Source organism: Gavia stellata, chromosome 1 (assembly GCF_030936135.1).
Source record: "Gavia stellata isolate bGavSte3 chromosome 1, bGavSte3.hap2, whole genome shotgun sequence".
Lineage (NCBI taxonomy): Eukaryota > Metazoa > Chordata > Aves > Gaviiformes > Gaviidae > Gavia > Gavia stellata.
Window position 1 is genome coordinate 56,337,117 of NC_082594.1, and position 20,294 is coordinate 56,357,410.

Below are 20,294 nucleotides of genomic sequence, written 5' to 3' on the forward strand. Positions count from 1 at the left end.
CACCTTAGAGGGAGTTTTAAGGATGGGTGCTAACCCCATCTTTCTGACCAGATTGCAGGACTCTCATAAAATCCACTGCTCACCCACCCCTTCCTGGCCCGCCCTGGCCCTGCACGTGCAGGAACTTTGCTAGGAAGAGGGAGGACAAGGGCTGCACACACAACTCCTGTTTCTCTGCTGCGTACACAAGCAGTGCAAGAGCATCATCACTCAGGTGGTGGGGAAAAGGGGAGGGAAGAAGAAGGAATGACAGTGTGGGAGAGGGAAAATGGTAAGGGAGGCTAGGGGAACACACAACGCCAAGTGGGACCAGGCTACATACGCTGGCCCAGACCCAAGACTAACGCTGCAGTTACTGTGACACTGCAGCAGTGTTGGCACCTAATAATTTCGCTCTAATTTTAATGCATCTTGAATTATGGCAGTGTCATGGTATTGCTTTATGGCTCCTCACTGGTAAGCGAGTCTCCAAGCTGATGGTCTTTTATCTCTTCTGTTGGCCTTCTTCACTTCATCCTGGGCCTGACATCTCTGTCTGTATACTTTTGACAAAATTTCACACTTCTCTATGGTAGTCATAAAAAGCACTGCAATAAATCCTTTAAAACTGTAACTTTGAATTTTACCATCAGATATTTAAGAACAGCATATTTTTCTCTCTCCCTAAGCAGAAACTGAATTCACCTTGCAGGAATTTTCTTCACTTCCCCCATTCAGTTCTTTGCAGATGCCTATTTGCAGGAGAGAATTTATGGTTTTGTCCCCTGCTCCCTGCTCCTAGGGTGGCATGAATTACCCGGGTCAAGGACTGGCTTTCTTGTTTCCTCCTCATTCTTCTCTGTCTGATGCACAGAAACATCCTCCTTTCTTTCTCCTTTAGACGATGGACTCATCCTTGTTCTAGCTCTTCGGCGCCGGTATTTATGTGTGCAAAAAATAATAATTAATGAAAAAAAAAGTATTTACAGGTCCCACTCCAAACCTGGCATTACGAAGAGTATCTTTTTTGACTTCTCGCTAGCAGGCAATTTGTAATTTTGGGGATAGGAGCGGCTGGATGCGCGGTAAGGAGGAAGTTTTCTGGGCTGTGGGTGCTTTTCCTTCCTTCCGCCAGCAACCAGCGATCCACGCCAGGATTTGCTTTCTGCTCCTGTATTTCGGCTATGCAATGTGTAGCACGTTTGTGTGTGTGTGTGTGTGTGTGTGTGTGTGTGTGTGTGTGAGTGTGTGTGTGTGTGAGTGTGTGTACGTGTGTGTGTGTGTGTGTGGCTCTCCCCGGCTGTGTCGGTCTCCAGGATTTCTCCCTGCCTGGCTCAGGAGGCTGCTCCAGCGCTGCGCGGAGCAGAGGTTTCCCCGGATCCCGTAAATACAGGCACACGCATCCAGTGCACCACACGCATGCACACAGACAGACAGACAGACAGACAGACGCGCGCGCGCACACATAGACACACACACACGCAGACACACGGGCGCGCACACACACACAGAGGCACACAGGCACGCACGGAGCCGCTGTCCAGTCCATCCCCACGCCGGCTGCTTTTCCCACCACCTCCAGCCTCGCAGAGGCGGCAGGCGCAGCTCCGCGGCGGATCGCGCTGCCGCTGGCCCGGGACTCCGCTCGCAGCAACGCGCCCGCGGTTTCAATCTTCACAACCTACAGCCCGATTTTTACCCCTCTTTTTTAATTTTCCCTTTTTTCTTTTTTTTTGCCGGGGGGCGAGAGCGCTTTGCATTGGGAGAAGGAGCCGTGGGGGACGAGGCTGCCGCTCTCCTGCCCCCGCCGTGCGCGCATGTGTGTGTGTGCGCGCCCATCTCCCCCCCGCCTCGCAAAAGTTTGCCTCGGCGGCCGGGGGGCTCCCGGGCCGCCGCCCCCGCATCTGGGGGGCGCGGCGGCGGCGCGGCGGCGCGGCGGCGGCGCGGGACTTGCGCGCTGCGCGGGACTTGCGCGCCGCGCCATGCCGGCGGCGCAGGGGGCTGCGCGGCGCTGCGCCCTGACGGGGCTGCTACTGCTGCCGCTGCTGCTGCTGCCGCCCGCGGCCGCGGGGGCCGAGAGCAAGGCGCGGAGCTGCGGCGAGGTGCGGCAGGCGTACAGCGCCAAGGGCTTCAGCCTGGCCAGCGTGCCCTACCAGGAGATCGCAGGTAAGGGGCCGGGCGGAGCGGGGCGGGGGGGGCCGCGGAGCGGGGGGAGCGCCGCCGCCCGGCTGCGCGCACTCCCCGCGGAAGCGGGGCCGTGAATTGCCGCGTTCTCTGCGCGGCGCGGGGCGGCTCTGCCGGCCCGGGTGGCACCCGGGGGCTTCCCGGCCAGGCGCGCGCGTGTGTAAATAAACGAATAAATAAACACAGAAACTAAGGAGGGGGACTGGAAGAGAAAAGGGGGGCGCGGGCGAGCCTCAGCCGCGGTTCTGTTCGCCGGCAGAAACTTCTTGAGAGTTGCAGCCGGGCTGCGAGAAGGCAGCAAGCGGTTCCGCAGTGGCTGCTGCCCCCGCTGCCGCCGTGTGCGGGGGAATAACTTTGCCCTCTGCCAGCGGGGACAGGGCGCGAGGGAGGCGGAGGAGGAGGAGGAGGGTGGGGAAGGCAGTCCTGTCCCCCCCCCTCCCCCCCCCCGCCCCCTGGACCCCACCGCTGCCGCGGCCCCGGGGAGCGGCGCGCCCCTCCGAGGGGGTCAGGCCAGCCGCGCACCCCTGGCCCGGGCAGCTCGCCCCTCGGAGGCGCAGCCGGGCGCCTCCGCTGCAGCCCAAACCGAGCAGAGGCATCGGCTGCTGGGGAGAGACCCCCCCACACACATACACGCCCCGCTCCGCCGCCGGCGACACCAGGCAGCCTGTTACTCAGCTCTTCCTTCTGCTGAAACATGCCTACAACAGGTTATATCTCAATCTTGTAATTTTATTTTCCTGCTTTTCCCTACCACCTTATCCATATTGCGTCTTTGGGACCGAATGGATAAAAATATGTCCAGGACAGGTAATCCTTTAGCTATCAGAGAGCACCACAAAAAGCGAGAAACGATATGGGAAGGCATGAGCTTAGGCTGCTTAAATCGGACTGCTGGAGCCCTCAGGAAAGATTTCTGCTTTGCCACTGGCACTTCGCTGTTAGGTTCTGCTGTTTGTAGAGTGAATTAGATGCCCCTCGGTTTGCTTGCTTCCTTTTTAAAGTTGGAAGCAGTAGATTTATCTTCCTTGAGGTGAAATAAAGCCACAGTTACTCACTGTGCAGTATTTAGCACTTTACATGAGGAATGATAAATGTGGAAAATCTCAGGACAGCGAGGATGTAGTCCATGAAAATACAGGGAAGGTTGTTCCACGTTGCCAATGCAGAACAGAACAGATCTCTGCATAGCCACGTTGATTCCTTCGGACACATAGGTCTGACCCACTGACGTGCTTTAGGGCAGGGCAGGAGAGTAAAGGGCCTGTGCGTGTAACTACTCCACAGGCACCTTAGTCACTCAGGCTCACCAATTCCCTGGTCTTTCTGTGCACTTTTTAAAAAATTTCTCTTTAGGTTGCTCTTCAGTTATATCAAATCATGAAATCTCTCCTGTGAGCCACAGACCCTTTCAACATGCAGTCATGCTTTCCCTTTGCATACTGTTACTCCCCCTGCTTTGAGACAGGGTGGTAGGATATGCCCTGTCCCATTTAAAAAAAATAATAATAACTTCCAGTGAATTTCAGACTTCCAGTCACTTTGGGTAAACACTTGTTGCTTTCAGCTCACAGAGGACTTTTATTGTCTTACTTATTTTTTTAATGTACAGTGCAAAGTGGCCATGCATTTTTTCAGGCATCCCAGCATTTGCAAGTTTCTGCTAACATGTATCAGTGCAGAAAGACTCATGATTGGTAGCTAAATATTTAGTAGTCAAATCCAAAGTTACTCTCAAGTTTCCTGCTAAGCTTCATGTGTAATAGCTACTTTTATGGTTAAGAGGTACATGATTTATGCAGAGATGAGTTATTTTTTCTGAGCTTTCTATTACAAGTTGTTTGTTTTCTTTGTGGTTTATCTGCCTTGTTACAAGTTGGTGTATCAACTTTTGAGCAGTTCTGTATGTAGCTATTCAAGTCCCTCAGTTGTTGGACGACTAGGATTGCTTTAAGGTGTGTTTCGGGGTATGCTCTGCTCATACGGTGCTGAGAGGTTGTTTAATAACGGTTCATGCAGCATGTGCTCTTGTTAATGCGTAAGCTACATATTTGCACCCTGGTGTAATGTTAGAAGTTTAATTAAAGCCATCGACGTACAGGTTTCAGAATAATTTTTTTTTTATTCTGTCTTTTTCCACCATACTGACTTGGTTAAGGAACCAATTTGTTACTGTTATGAAAGAAGTGTAGTCTGTCAAATGCCTCATGTTTTAAAGAGTTCAAAGAACTTTAATTACCATCATATTTCTGAACAAACATTGTGTTTTCGAAAGGTTTTGCATCAACGGCTTGATAATACGATGGAAAATAGTAATACACAGTATGGTTTATGGTTTTTGTTTTAATAGTAGTTGTAAGTTTTCATTTATCATTTGTTTAAAAGCTGCTTTCTAGCTAGGACTGTTGAAACTTGATAAACTGAAGAGGTAGTGTGCGTGTACTGATGCAAAGTGTGCATGTACTGATGCAAAGAGCTGAAGAATCTGTTTAAATTAGAGAGGCTATGGGCGCAGAGGTACCCCTCAGTTGAATGGAGCTGCAAAGCCAGACTTCTTAGGTAACTTCTGTAAAATTATTTATACTGGCACTCACTTTTGAATGGAGAAGGTAGAAGTTACGGATTTAAAAAGCTGTCTGTTTTTGCACTGGAAGGCAAGGTTTTCCTACAGTATTTTGTTGCACATGAAACGCGTTGAAGTTGGTAATAATGTGATTACGGTCGTCTGCTATGCTTTTACAACAATGCTAAATTTTTCAATGTAATTGTGTAGTACTTATTTGTAATCAACTTGCTGAGCCCAATATCTTGTCTGATCACCAAATTCTGGTGCTGTGACCTGCATTGGAGTACAGCATATAAAGCTGGCTTTCCAACATAGGTTGTTAAAGTAAGTCCTCAACAAAGGAACTCTGCCTGGGAATGGGGGAAGGAAGAAAATTCGAAGTATACATAATACGCTGCTGTGGGCTTGATTCTATGCATCAGTCACACGCAGGGTAGGTAGCAGTGGCTTGTGGTGTACACTGGGCTATCCTTGTAAAATCTGCCCTCTCATAAAGCTGCTGTGGAGTATCCTGCATGTGAAGAAGAGTTGAACTGTCAGACTCATGCTGCTGTGACCCAGCATTCATGAGCACTGAGTGGAGCTCCTAAGGAAATGCAGGAAAATCTATCACCTGAAAGTCAATAGAAAAGAGGAAAGTCACAGCACATACCTGTTAGCATTATTTCTTTAACTCCAACCATGATTTCAATAACTTACAGCATCTTAGGGGAAGCCATGAAAATTAGAGGTGGAGTGTGTCCGTGCCTCAAAGTTTTCTGAACGAAACTGAATGTCTGACTGTTTGAAAGTAACGGATATGTCTGATTTGTGCCTTTGCACTTTCAGTTGATCTTGAGATTTTGAAAGGTGAAGGGTGTGGGGTTTTTGTGGGTTGTGGTTTTGTTTGGGTTTGGCTTTGGTTGGTTGGTTGGTTGTTTTTTACTAGATGCTGAATAATAGTGTATTTAGAGAGAGACTAGAAGTGTTCTGGTGAAGCATCAAACTGTAAAGATGTTGAATTCTAAATACTGCGTAAGAAGTTAGTGAGCTTTGTTCTCCTGTGCAGATGATGAATGAGGTGAGATTCTGGCACCACAGAGACACCGTAGTGAAAGTAACTGAAATGAACATAGAAGCAAACCCTTAATTTTGAAGGTCAGGAGTCACTTGAAATTGTGCTTTGATGAATGGGCTTCATACTGGCATAATACAAAGGCGTTGACAGAAGAGACCTAGCAAACATAACACAGTTGCTTGTAGCTCTAAAGTGGTAATAATAATAATAAAAATAAACTCAGCAGTCACTCATGCAATTGAGCTATTAGTCCATGTCGGATGTTCCCAAGATACTCTTTCTGAATGTTTTGCTTTCCTTTAAGTAGCTCTAAAATGTAATGGTAGATGGACAGGAGAACAGTGGAAAATCCTCTTGACTGAGTCTGTATCAAAACACTTCTTAACTAATGTCTTCTTTCACTGTTTCTCTGCTGCTGTCACTGGGAGTTGTGCGAAGAAAGTGCCTGTAGACCAGGAGACAAATGGGAATTCACAAGCACCTTGTGTGGTTGTCTCAGGAGTGTAAAGTAGGAATAGCCCTTACTGAAATCAATGATATAATCGATGCAAATTTGTGAAATCTGAATTGGGCCCTTAGAGATTAATTCACGCCTGATCTCAGTGATGACAATGAAGACGGAGGCGGAATTTCATGTAAGCTTTGCACCTTTGTTGTTTTAACGCTGTGGTATTAGTATCCTCCACAGTGTGTACAACTGCTCCTCACCTCTGCTTGCGATTTCAGTAACTGCCGCATCAAGAGACTCTCTGGTCACCTCCCTTACGGCCTCCCTTATTTTTCTGTTGTGAGTCCATGGTGCATGCTAATAAACCTGCGTGTGCATTTAGCTAGGAGAAAGTACAGCTTTTCTAAGACCTGGCTTTGCTATCCCTTTTGTACATACTTATTGGTTTGCATGTGACTGATGCCATTAAAGAGAATACAATTTATGTATGCACATCTAAACCTAAAGGTGCTGTTTGTAAGATCAGGGCCTTTGAGGGGAAACAGCATGTTTTTAGTGCTTATAAATAATTCATTTTTGACTGAGAATTTTAAATCTCAGCATCTGGAGTTTCCCAATGTGACTTTATGGTAGACTATATTGGAAAGAGGGACTTTAAAATAGAAAAGGCGATGCTTCAATAATTAGCGTAACAATGAATTTCAGTGTACTGTACTGTACTGTAATCATCTTTTTTCTTTCTGTCGTCAGTCTGATTTATAATCAAAAAGCATACCTAAAGCTATAATATTTTCTACACTTCTAAGTGCTAATGTGTTAAACTGTTCTAATGCTGTATTAGTACTTATTTCATCATATGCTATTGTGAAATACTCCTGAGATTAGGTGGTGTTCAGCCACCAGAGAGGTCAAGCACTATGTTAAAAGCTCAGGCCATTCTTTTTATATTACTGCAATAAAGAATATATTCATTTCATTTATATTACCACTTGGCTCTCATAAAAGGTCAGTTTCAGCTGAATGTACAATTACTTGCAAATGGCAAATCTTATAACAAGTGATCAACAATAAAAGCTTTTCTGGGTAATTTGTCTTTAAAATTACCACCTGCCATTTCTTTTGAATGACTTGAGCATCTTGCAGTATCACTCAGAGATCTCTGTCTTATTCCCCACACTACATGTAAGAAAACTGTGCATACTGATCTTCCTTTCTGCTTAGTAAAGTAAAAATGCGTAATTACATTAAAGTTTCTAGTTGAAATAACAAGCTTGGTGCTTAAACCTCCATTACAGTATCAAAGTATCAGCACTCCCATTACTAGCAAAATGAAATTATCTTTTCAGTGAACTATGACTGTACGCTCCCCTTCGTACCTGGTTAATGGGTGCTGTCTCCCTGGGAAGGGAACCTTCATTCTGTGGTTTTGACTGTTCGTACTACCAGGCGTAATTATTTTAGTAGCTTAAATACGTGTAAAAAATTAACACTTCTCCACAAGTTCCTAAGAACAGCATAAAAAGGTTGGTGTTTAAAGGCAGACTAGTTATTATGCTAACAGAGAGAATACATTACAAGATGCAAAAGGAATTTAAAATGTGTTGCAGATGGCAGGAGTACGTGTGCCTGGTAAAATTCTTAGCACTTTATTCTTCTGCCTGTAAAAACAGTCTAATACCTACTGAAACTAGGGTTCGCTTTCTTCTCCACTTAGAGCTACAGAGCTCCCGCACACACCCAAAAAATAAGCTTCCCTAATAAGAAATTTTCTAGCTCTCGTTGTAGGAGGCTGTCACACAGACGGCCAGCCCTCTCTGACGAGCTGCTTTCGGCTACCGTCCCCTGCTCCTTCCGGCAAAGTGAACCAAAAGTACCGCGTTCCGCCGAGCGACCGCAGAACACAGAAGGCCGGCAGCGCGGGGAGGCAGCTGCCGCGCAGGAGGCGCCCGCGCTCCCGCGGGCTGCGCGGGCCACCGCGGTTCGGGCCCTGCCGCCGCGCCCGCCGGGGCGCGCCCCCGGAGAGCCGGGCCAGGGGTTACCCGAAGGGCCGGGCGGGTGCGGCCCCGCCCGCCCGCTGCAGGAGCCCGGGTGCCCAGGAGGCGGCTCTGCAGCGCAGCGCCAGCCCCGGGACGGGACCCGGCGGCCGCCTGGCCTGGCCTTGAGATTCAGGGCTCGGGACAGGAGCCGCTTTCGGCCCGTCAAAAAGCAGCAGCAGCAGCAAGGGCTGGCACTCCTCATGCAAGCAGCAAATTGCTCTCCGGCTCGCCCAGCCGGCGAGGTCTGTCACCTTGCGCTTCTAATGGCCTTTTAACCGCGTCTCCAGCTGAGCAGCAGATGTAAAGGCTACCGAGCATCCCGAGCTGGGTTTTTTTTTCTCCTCCTGAAAGAAGCATTTCTACAGACGCTGGACTAACAATGGAGCCTCGGACCTGCTCGCTGACCTGTTGGGTTTAAAATAGCAGGGCAAATCTCCCGGAATAAGTGGAAGTCTCGACTGCTTTTAACAGGTGCCTTGTAGGGCCGTTACATTAAATTAGGTACGCTTACAGAATAACACAGTCATATGCGTGCGTGTGTGTGCATATGTGTGCGTGCGGGGGTAAAATCACAGCTTTTACCTGGAGTGGCCTCAAAGTCACGTTTAAGCACTGAGAGAGCTGGAGAAGCTGCACATTACCAGGATAGGTATTTGCAAACCAGGTTGAAACTGTGCTTTATGGGCCCCATCTGAAAACCACATGTGCAAACACACATGAATGCAAACTTATGCACAATAAAAAACTACACAGGGCTCAGTTCATATATGTCAGAAAGATCAAAGGCTAAGTCAGCCACGCTAATCCTACTGTTTGGGGAGTCCAATTAGTTCAAGCCTGATGCTTGACTAAGCAGTAGGTCATATAACCTACCCTCTAACTCAAAAGGTAGACCTCTCAGTTGCCAGATTCTTTGTCAGTCTCCGTAGCTGTAGCTCTTGCCATGTCTGTGATGGTAGCCACGTATTTCTCTGATATTTTTGGCCATGTCTCTCTGACTTATGTGTTGAGTTTCCAACATACTAGAGACTATGGGGACACCCATAGTCTGGCTCTTGTCTGACTTTGTCCTGGAAGGAAGTCAACACATGGGATGAAGCTGTTGCACATCTGGGTATCAGACGGTAGTATGGTATAGCGTGAGAATGTACATGGATACCGCCACGGTTGTGAGAACTATAGAGGTATGTAGAAAAATCTGGCAAAATATAGACTGTGAATACCTTACTACAGTTCTCATGTCATGTCTGCGGTTGGCTTTTGAGTTACGGTATCCCTTATGACCTGGGAATTTTCCTTTGAGAGCCCATAAGCAGTAATTAATACAGGAAACTAAAACGGCTTTCTTAAGCGGAATTATTTTTTAAGAAGTGAAGCACAGCATTAGGGAAAGGATCTTTATACACAGTTATCCTACCAAAAGTCTGATGGCGCTGATTGATGGTCATGGCCAGGGAGGCTCCCATCAGGTCCTGTGTACAATACCTGTAGGTTCTTTTCAGTTCAGGATTCAGTTTCTTGCCCTCAGGAAATGTTTCTCTTTGAGCTGCTGTTGTCTAAATTTAATTTTTCTGGTGATACCAATCAAGAAGTAGTGGTAACACTTTGGACAAAGTGCTGGTATTTATGGTTGCAGCATTTGAACCCGGAACAACCATTTCTCTTGCCCAGCAGATGCCACATTGATCTGTGTTTTGGTTTTGGATAGTCATTTGTGAATGTAGCAATCTGTGGCTTCGGAGTCCAAATACACAGCTCTAGATAGAGGTAGTGAGGCTAGCAAAAATCTGACTCAGAGAACTGGGGAGAGAATATAGGGTGGGATGACTTGTTGGAGAAGAGACTGTTACTGGAAGGTGAACGAAACATGAATGGGAGTAATTCTTGCTCTCATAGCTTGAGTCCCTTTGCATTCATTGTGTTAGGTATTAAGACCTTTCATGCAGTTAAAGCCCTAGGAGAAGGGAAAGAGACTGGAAAAGAGCTTTTATGCTTTCGTGCAAGGGTTTGGATGAATAGGATGCGAAGAAGGAGGGAGGGAGCAGAGATGCTCCATTTGTTCTCTTTTTTTTTTATGCCCCACTTGCTCTTGGTCCATACAGTCTATAGATTTCTCTTTTTCTCACCATCTAAGTGGTTAAAAGTCTTATCTCAAACAGATTGTGGCTGATCATGCTCCAAAATGGAAAAGTTCTAATCAGGACGTATTGGCATTTCCATTGTTGAATGGTTCCTTCAGAGCTTGTTGCTGTGCAAGGTGGGCAGTTCTCAATAATTCAAGCTCAGCATCTAATATGTAATTGTCTCATTGTCAGAGAGAAAAATGCAGCTTTTGCATGGTTCTGTCTCTCATCATAACTTTACGTAACTGTGCTCCATAACCTGAGAGAGCAGACCATGAGTTTCTGGTTTATACTTCCTTTAAACCTAAAAAAAGTTGTAAAAGGCTTGGGTCCAGGCTACTGAAGTGTGTTTTCATTTACACCTCACCCCACTGCATGGGAGTCGGCTGTCAGCAAAGTTGCGTGTTCCCTGTTCCTGCCTCTGACTACTCCCCTTGCATCAGGTCTTGCCGTCTGACACGCTGACCTGGACCAGCAAGCTGATCTGATAGCTAACTCGCCAAAAAAGATCTTGAAGTTACTCAAGAAGGTATGTGGGAACGTGTACCTGAAGTCATGATGAGAAAGTGAAGCTCACCATTTGATGGTGGCTTTCAGGCAGATGTCTTACAATTATCATGAAACTGCAAGAGGAAGACTGTCTGTCTTTCATCACATGGCAGCAAAATGCAATGCGGCAGTAGTGTAGTGCCCTTATGGTACAATTGAGAAGAAACTACCAGCAGCTGAGCATTCTTGGCTATTATCCCCACTTTTGCACTTGACTGTCTAACCGCATCACCAAAATTTGACAAGCCATACTAGCAAAGTCATCTGTTCTCCAAAGCTGAAGGAGCTGAACATCTGCCTGGGATGAGGGATCATAGTGAGAGTGCTTCACTACCTTAGGGAAACTCTTTGCTTGTTATCGTGTCGATGTGTGATAGTTCATGTGGTCAGTTTAGTGGGTGTTTGCTGATTTTATGGCACATTGAAATTTGGGGTTTATGAGGCAAATGGATCAGATTATTAGACCGCAGGTTTATATACTGCTATTTGTTGTTTTTTTCATGTTTTAAATCTTTTCTACACCTGAGGGTACCCATTCCCAGCTATATGCAACTTTGACATGTAAAATAAGATTGCACTCATAGTAGTGCTGAAATATAAATTGTTAAAAGCAGTGGCAGGAGGTTTCTTTGCATGTCATAAGTACCCAATCGTCAGTCACCAGCCTTCAGAAACTGTTGCACAATTTTTAAATGTCTTTTAATTTCATAGTACCCTCATTTTTAAATGTGCGCTAGTCTCTAACAAGCTTAAGCAATGCTGTGAGAAATCAAAAGCAAGGGATGATGAGCACCCAGTGTCCAGTGGCTACACCTGAAGTGTTTTCCATCTTTTCTCTTAAACTGACGTAATATTTCACAGAGAAAGGATCTGTAAGTACAAACAGTGACTGCATCTTATTTAGTTACACTAAATTGATTCACAGTACAAACACATAAATATGTATTTCTCTGATATTAGCTTTTGGCTTTACAACTTTAACATGTAAGATAATACTGCATATGAGCAATTTAGATTCTTTGGATGAAAATAGCTATATATCATTTTGTCTGTCAGCATTATCTGTGTTGTAGAGAAATATGGAAAATACCTCTTGAACAGTTTCTGACTCAGACCATATTCTCTTTAACCAGTTAGTCATGGCAATTTACAGCATTCTTATCTAGCGTAAACTTTGCATTGCATGCATGTATTTAAAGCAGTTTCAAAAATGTGAAAGAAGATGCCAAAACTGGCCCACAGTAAAAACTTCCTTAATAAAATCTTCTTTTTTTATTTCGTGAAGTAGTCCATCCTCTGCTAGCAGTCCAGCTGCAAAAAAAAGGAGGGAAGACAGATCATGCTAATCAAAATTGCAAAATAGGTTTTGTTGGCTCAACAGAGATTTAGGTGTTTCTGAGCAGAGAATCAAAATCTAATTTAATAATTAAGCTATTTAAAAGAATGGTGCAGTAAAGGTTTATTTAGTGAATTGGTGAAAAGCCAGGAGCAATATTCCTTGACTGCTGCTGCTGTTCCAAGATGGTCCATCGTGCTGGCTATGGGCTGGCAATGAGCACTGTTAATTGAATACCTGGAACATAACTGAAATGCATTGATTAAATACAAACACCTGTCTTTGCAAAGTAGCATGGCTGATGAAGTGAAAGGACTCCCAGAAACAACTTCCTGAAACTGAATGCTGAAACAGTGATTATTTTGTTCTTAAAGCTGATCTTCACAAGTCCTGTACCATTCTTTGAATCAGAACTCCAAAGCCTCTTTCTTGTTTAATTACTGAGACAGCATACTAAAAGCCATGTATAAATTGACTGTAATCAGATTGGTTGTGGGGCATGTGCACACTTCTGTTGCTAGTTTTTTGAGTTAAAGACCCCCAAACCTGATTTTTGCCTATCTGTCTCCATTGAATGCAGCTGATGGCAGAATGTGATTGAGATTCAATCGCAGGTTTTTTTACAAAAGTGAGTAAAGCAGTAAATGATCAAAATTCAAAATTACAATTTAATTGTGCGAAGCACTGAAGAATTACAAAGAAGGGACAGCCCTACCTGCAAAGAGCTTCCATTTTATATTTATGCCAGTATTTTTTCATGAGACTTACACAGCCGTAATGTCATAGTTATGTACGTACTGTTTAAACCTTTTTCTATTACGTAAACAACAAATGTAGTGCAAATAAATATGCTGCTTAATTTTTTAAATTGTCCTTATAAAGGACACCAGCTTCAAATCCCACTGAGATTACTACAGTAATTGATGGATCCTTTGTGGAAGCATCTTTGTACCTTGTTAATTAGTAATTTAGAGTCTGAGTTTGCTTTTTAAAGCAGCTCCAGCTGGACACTGTAAATCATTGCCTAGAGCACAATCTATGTTCAGTACAGAAACTGGACAAACCACAAACTCTTTGCACCTTTTATACCAAAATCTGGTTGCTGGCAAATACTTAAACACATAAATACAGATCATCGCTCAAGTGGAGCTTTTCCATATCTGATGAATGGATTTAAATTGCTCTTCTCTCCTGATTTGCCCAAGAGACTAATGCCTTCTCTTCAACTGAGAAGAATACAGAGAAGTATTATGTCCACAGTGTATGGACATATGTACATACATTCACATACCCATGTACCCAAACAGCCCATTACGTTCAAAAAGTCTGCTGAAATTGTATCATACACCAGACAGCTTTTTTCCAAAGTATGTCATAACACTGTGGATAACTTTTGGATTATAAGTGAGGTCCACTTTTTCTTTTAATGTTTGTATAGGTTTCCTTTCATTGTTAGTTTTTGCTTCTTTGGGTATTCTAGAGTAATTTCCATTTTTATGGTGACAGGATGGTCATTGCCATTACCTTCATGCCTAATGGACCTCCCAAGCTGGGTCTGCTTTTGGCAGAAGAGGAAACCCTGCAGAACTTCCCTGTCCTTTTTAGCTGAAACACCAGCAAAAATCAAACTCAAGATGAAGAAAATTATATCGTTAAGAGCAGATTCAATGCTGAACAAATCCGATGCATGTCTGTAAACTCCAGTTGGGCTAAAGAATCATACGTGTAACTTTGCTATTGATTTATACACTTTTAGCTTATTTTTTATAGTCCTTTCAACGTCATTATTACAGTTATTGTACAGCACAGACAATAAAAGTTTCTAGAAAGACTAATGGAGTTGGCAGATTAGGATCATCATCATTTTAATGGCTGATACATAAGTGCTAATCTTTTTGTTCCATTCTGTGGCTTGCCTGATGTTGGGAGCTGATCAAACTGCTGCATGCAAAGGCTGTTCAGGTGAATCATGCGGAAAGGATTCATGTAGCAGAATAAAACTTCTCAAAATGGTACTTAAGAGTTCCTATACCTTTGTGTTAATTCAATATAGAGACACAGAGATACAATCTTAATTAGTTTAAATCGGCAAATGTGAGATGAGTTATTTACAATTTTCAACAATAAGCAACTTGGGAAGATGATAGTAACAGCTAGCAGCCACATTTTCTGATTAATAGATATTTGTATTTTTGATACTCTTGCATGAAAGGGAAATTTGTAAACATTACTAATATTTATTCCACAAATATTTGTCTCATTTTTATTTCCCCTGCTGTGATCTGCAAGTGCTAATCATTTGGACCCCTTTGGAGCAAAGGTACTTATGAAGTTGTGTTGGATATAGCAGGAACTCAATATTCAAACACATATTTGTTGAAAAAATATTTTGGTCTGTCTAATTTTACAAGAGAGCTGCATGCATGCCTTTCAACAGTGATGAGTTAATTTGCAAAGGCAAGCTAAAGAATATATTCTGAATATTTTCTCATTTGCTTATGGGGGACTCCTCTTCTTCCTTTTCTTTCTAAATCATTCTTTTCTATTCTGCCTGGAATATTTCATATTTATGCTACAGAGACACATACATACCTCCAGATTTCAAAAGAAGAAAAAATAACAGATAATTCATTTTTTGACATTACTTGTGTTTGCTGGAATACTTATTGCTTCCACAAAGAGTTAGGCCATTGTTGTATTTGCTGATATAGCCCCTTATTTTTAGGCAGCTTCCTTCCTTGCAAGATAAAGTTTTCACATACGTGCTTAAGGCTCCAGGATACAATGCACGAGGAGAGTTAGTCACAACAACTGAGTAATCAGCCAGCGCGTCTAACCGAGGAGAGAAGTCCTGCAAGTGATGCTGATGAGTGAGAGAGTTGAGTCCTCACTTCTCACTTTTTGGGAGAACATCTTCAAGGCCCTTTTTGGAGGGATGCATGCTATCTTTCCTTTTGAAATGATTCCACTGTGCATAAATCATAGCATGTTCACTAAGCCAGAGAGGGTGTTTGGTTTTGCGCCTGTTTGTTAGCACATTGGAGGACACTGTTTTGAAAGAGCTGAAACATTCTCTCCGTTCCAGTCCAACAAATGCATAAATGTTTTTGTGTAAGATAGCTACTGGAAAACAGACTGAAACTAGCATCCTGGATCTGCAACCCCTCTGTGAGATGAGGGCAGGCTGCACTCAGCTAGATAGTTTCTTCACTGTGTTTCTGCCCAAGAAATAATTATTGCATGCAAAGCAAAAGTATTGTAATAGAAAAGATTGAGAGCAGGTTGTCAAAATTATTTTTCTTTGCCAAGGAGAACCCTGTCTCTAGTACATCTATTTAAACATAAGATAGCTTTGAAGTAGGCTGGCATTGCTATTTGATCTTGAAGCTTTTCTTAATAAAAAACTTAATCAACTTGAAAATTGGTCAGCATAGAAGGGGTTTTTTTCCCTTTTTTTTTCCCCTCTTGTGGAATATTTAAACAATTCCAATTTTCTTCCTGTGCTGATAATGTTATTTAAATTATTAGTAATCAAATAGTAGATGGCAAGCAGTCAGCAATAATCTAAAAGGTGTTTGACAAACGCTTTGGTTTATGGCATAATCTTCCAAGGTATTTGATAGGAAACTCATTGCTTGGGCCATTATATCCTAACTTAGACAAAGTCCAATGAACTGAGTGTTCCTGTCACCTCGTTATGATTTGTCAGTAGTGGTAGCTGGCCTTTTTTCTTTAAGTACTCTAAAGGAACAAACCACAGTGAAAACAAGCACCTACACCTTGAACTGTGAGGTTCTGTTGGGGCCAGTTTGGATTAACACGGTTCCCGGTGTAGGTGGCTGCTGGCCATTGGGCTCATGGATTCCTAGGTGGCCCACTCCCTTTTGATATATTAGTTTTGCTCCAAGCAAGTGGACGGCCTCAGAAGGTATGTATTGACTGCTCCCACCATGCAGGATCCTCAAAAAGTGATGCCGAGTCGGCGTGGGAGCCTACGCAGAAATATTTTCTGTTTTCTGCAAGAGTGAGTCTTTTGTGAAAAAGCAGTAGGTGTAACTATTGGAAGTGCACATGAATAATGTTAAAGGTGAGTTTTGGGTAGGTTGTAGTTCCAAAAATGGGTTGATTCTTCCTCAAACATGTGCATGAAACAGAAGGCATTCTTGGAAGATGTTTTTATTTTCCTGTTAGTGGGAGTGGGTGGTGAAGAAGAGCGGTTCCTCATACACCCCTGCCAAAGGGTTTAACATTATGCATCCTATAAATACGTTTTTTTTTAAAGAATAATAGTATCAAAACAACAAAAAAATATTCCATGGAAAGTCAGCAGCAGAAATCTTAGTGTTCTCTGCTGAATATGAAGCTATTCTCCTTCTAAGGTGTTCCACTAAGGTTAAGATAGAAGAGAGAGGTCTTGAACATCCCATGGGTTCTGTCTGTTTCCACTAAAAGTTTTGTTTGCTCTCTGAGCCTAGATACAAACTCAGCAGTGGGAATAACAGCTGTTTTAAAATTTTCTCCTGGGGAAATTGCTTGACTTCAGAAGCACCTTAGAAGGTTGCAAAGGTATTGCTGGCCAACAGGCACAAAATAATTTGATAGAGAACTGAGCTCTAGTTGCTGTTGGAAACCACCAGGATAATGAGTCAGTTTCAGAAAAAAATAGGTTCATTATTTTTTAATTGGGCTGCTTTTCAAGAAATCTGGGGACTGCTCATCAAAATGCAAGAGGTGTTCCAAATATCATAAAGTTTAAGTAAATTAAGTTCTGATGAATGCTATATACCTGACATGATGAATCTATCGATTGTACACTGCTCACTTTCACTAGTGTGTTTTCTTACATCTTCAAATGTCTTCTTGTCTGAAAAACAACACAAACATCAATTTAAGCAGTATATAAATATGAACTGAAGTAAGTACTTAAAATGAAACTTTAACAAGACCAAAAACGTTTTGGCACGATTATTTCAGGGAACAGTTAAAATGAATGAGAACAGCTTTCCTGTGTGATTAACACCATTATATTCTCATTCATTCAGGACATTACATTATATTCATTGTGGTCTTACACAGCAATTTTCAGAGGAGCTTTGTAACAACAAAATGAGAAAAGCAATAAAAGACATAGAACTAATAATATATTTGATTTTCAGAGAAAGCAGGATGCAGAGTGGGCTGGGAAGACTGGGGTACATCTACATTCAGCTTGCTGCAGAACAGTGATGTAGGCAGATGTGGGAACTAAAGAAGCGTTTCTCATGCAGTTAACATAGATACAACCATGACTGAGGAGGTGGATATTTGGTGGAATGCTGATGGGTGCACTTGAAAGGCTTTCTGAGATTTTTTTTTGCTTTCACTTTAAGTATGAATTCCTTCCTTATTGCTGTCAATCCCAAAAATAAAACTGGGATCAAACCTCCCTTACTAAGAATATTGTAGTCATTTGATAGGAGATTAATTAATACTAACCTCAAAAACAAACGTGACACATTTATCACATATCTTTGACTATGTGTTCCTGAGTGACTAACAACTGCATCAGTCCCTTTCCTTAGTTTCTCCCCTTTCGCTTCCTTAGACATCCCATAAGTTTTCGAGATCTCCACAGCTCCCTTAGCACATCTCAAAAAAATTGACAGTCTCAAAATGCTCTTCCTTCTGCATCCATCCTATATGGAATCCTTTACCTCTGTAGACAGTTACCCTGTTTCATGTGCACAGCATTCTGGGGAGAGAGTTTCTTTCCTTGACTTATTTTTGGTTTCCTATTAGATACAAGTCTCATCAACTGATCATTCTCCTCGGGCAGTCACAGGAGTGCACCCTCAGCAAGTTTGCAGATGACACCAAGTTGGGCGGGAGTGTTGATCTGCTTGAGGGTAGGAAGGCTCTGCAGAGGGATCTGGACAGGCTGGATGGATGGGCCGAGGCCAATTGGATGAAGTTCAATAAGGCCAAGTGCCGGGTTCTACACTTTGGCCACAAAAACCCCAGGCAACGCTACAGGCTTGGGGCAAAGCTGCCCCGCAGAAAAGGACCTGGGAGTGTTGATTGACAGCCGGCTGTAGATGAGCCAGCAGTGTGCCCAGGTGGCCAAGAAGGCCAACGGCATCCTGGCCTGTATCAGAAATAGTGTGGCCAGCAGGAGCAGGGAGGTGATCGTGCCTCTGTACTCGGTTCTGGTGAGGCCGCACCTCTACTACTGTGTTCAGCTTTGGGCCCCTCACTACAAGAAGGACATTGAGGTGCTGGAGCGTGTCCAGAGAAGGGAGACGAAGCTGGTGAGGGGTCTGGAGCACAAGTCTTATGAGGAGCGGCTGAGGGAGCTGGGGTTGTTCAGCCTGGAGAAGAGGAGGCTGAGGGGAGACCTCATCGCTCTCTACAACTACCTGAAAGGGGGTTGCAGAGAGGTGGGTGTTGGTCTCTTCTCCCAAGTGACGAGTGACAGGACAAGAGGAAACAGCCTCAAGTTGCGCCAGGGGAGGTTCAGGCTGGATATTAGGAAAAAGTTCTTTACTGAGAGAGTAGTGAAACATTGGAATAAACTGCCCAGGGAGGTGGTAGAGTCACCCTCCCTGGAGGTATTCAAGGAGTGTGTGGATGTGGCATTGTGGGATGTGGCTTGATGGGCATGGTGCTGTGTGGTGTGGGTGGGTTGTTTTTGGTGTGGGTTGTGGTGTGTTTTTGTGGTTTGTGGGTGGTTTTGGTTGTTTGTGGGTGGTTTTGGTTGTTTGTGGGTGTGTGGTTTTTTGGTTTTGTTTTGTTTTGTTTTGTTTTTTTTTATGGTTGGACTTGATGATCTTACAGGTCTTTTCCAACCTTAGTGATTCTGTGATTCTGTGATTGTTTCCCTGGTCCTTGCCAAGATTTTGTATTTAATTTGTGTTGCTTTTCTTATAAAGATAAACTGTCAGTAAATACTCAGTAGCTTCACTCCATGCTGCTTTTTTTCCAGTTGCTCAGTCTTTTACTAATTTATTTTTTTTAAAATTATCTTAATATTCTGCTTCTTCAACTCCAAACTAGTTTTATCTGCCAGTTGCTCCAAAAGAGGTATCCCTGAGTGTGATCTTCTTACATTCATGATTTAGCCTCCTTTTAGTGCATTTTCTGTCAACCTCTGTTGGGAGTACTTTTTTACCTTGTCAGGCACAAGTTTGCTTTTGTCTATATTTCAGGAATCATCTCTTCATATGAGAATATGATCCATCATTGCAGCTTTTCCTGACTGGTGGATACGTTGCTGGTTTTACCAAAGTCTACATCAAAACTCTGTTGGATTTTATTAGGGCCAGGACTTTGATCTTTGCCCAGAATTTTCTTTCCTGGACTGCTTGTTTTGGGAGGTTTTAGTTATTTACTCAATAGTTAAACCAATATGTAAGAAAATGTTTACTCTTGGGGATATGGAGAAGAGTCCCTTTAGTCTTTGTGAAGGAACAAAGTGTTGAGGAGCAAAAGCATGAGGCATACAAGTTTGCTTCTGCAGAGCTATGTGAAAGCAGAGGAACACAGTCCAAGTGCAGCAATATCTGCAGGAGCAAAAGAAGCAATAATTAAAGTCATCTTTTGTAACTTTGGCATATATGTTGCTATAGTAGTTTTGCTTAAATTCTTACAGTAGCAGAATCTTGTTTCTGAACTCTGATTTTATGACCCCACTATACTTAGTCCCTTTATTTTATTCTTAGACCATGACGCTTAAAACCAGTAAGCTCCCATCCTTTGTCAAAAGGGATCTGAAAAGCCATGCAGCCCACTTGCAAATGACGTGGCGTGGCCCAGGTAGGGATGTCCCCCCACCTGTCCTGCAGCTCAAGAGCTCCAGGCTGGCCGACCTGGCCCACACACATACATAAGTGCGTTTCTGAACTTCACAGAATGTCAGCAATTTAACCTTAAAAATGCCCTTAACCACTCCTGTGCAGAATATATTTGCTTACATTGAGTAACAGCACCTCTCGCTTTACGCAGTAGTTTGATACTGTGTGGAGAATAATGCTATGAGGAGTA

General features: G+C 43.6%; 1 protein-coding gene across 1 annotated transcript in view; it reads left to right on the forward strand.

The window, feature by feature from the left end:
* The first annotated feature begins 1,796 nt into the window (after positions 1–1,796).
* Positions 1,797–20,294, forward strand: part of GPC6 (glypican 6) — a 791,687-nt gene continuing 773,189 nt past the window's right edge. Inside the window, exon 1 of the mRNA XM_059822469.1 lies at positions 1,797–2,145. Coding sequence (XP_059678452.1) covers positions 1,797–2,145 — 349 coding nt within the window. The remainder of the gene's footprint in view (positions 2,146–20,294) is intronic.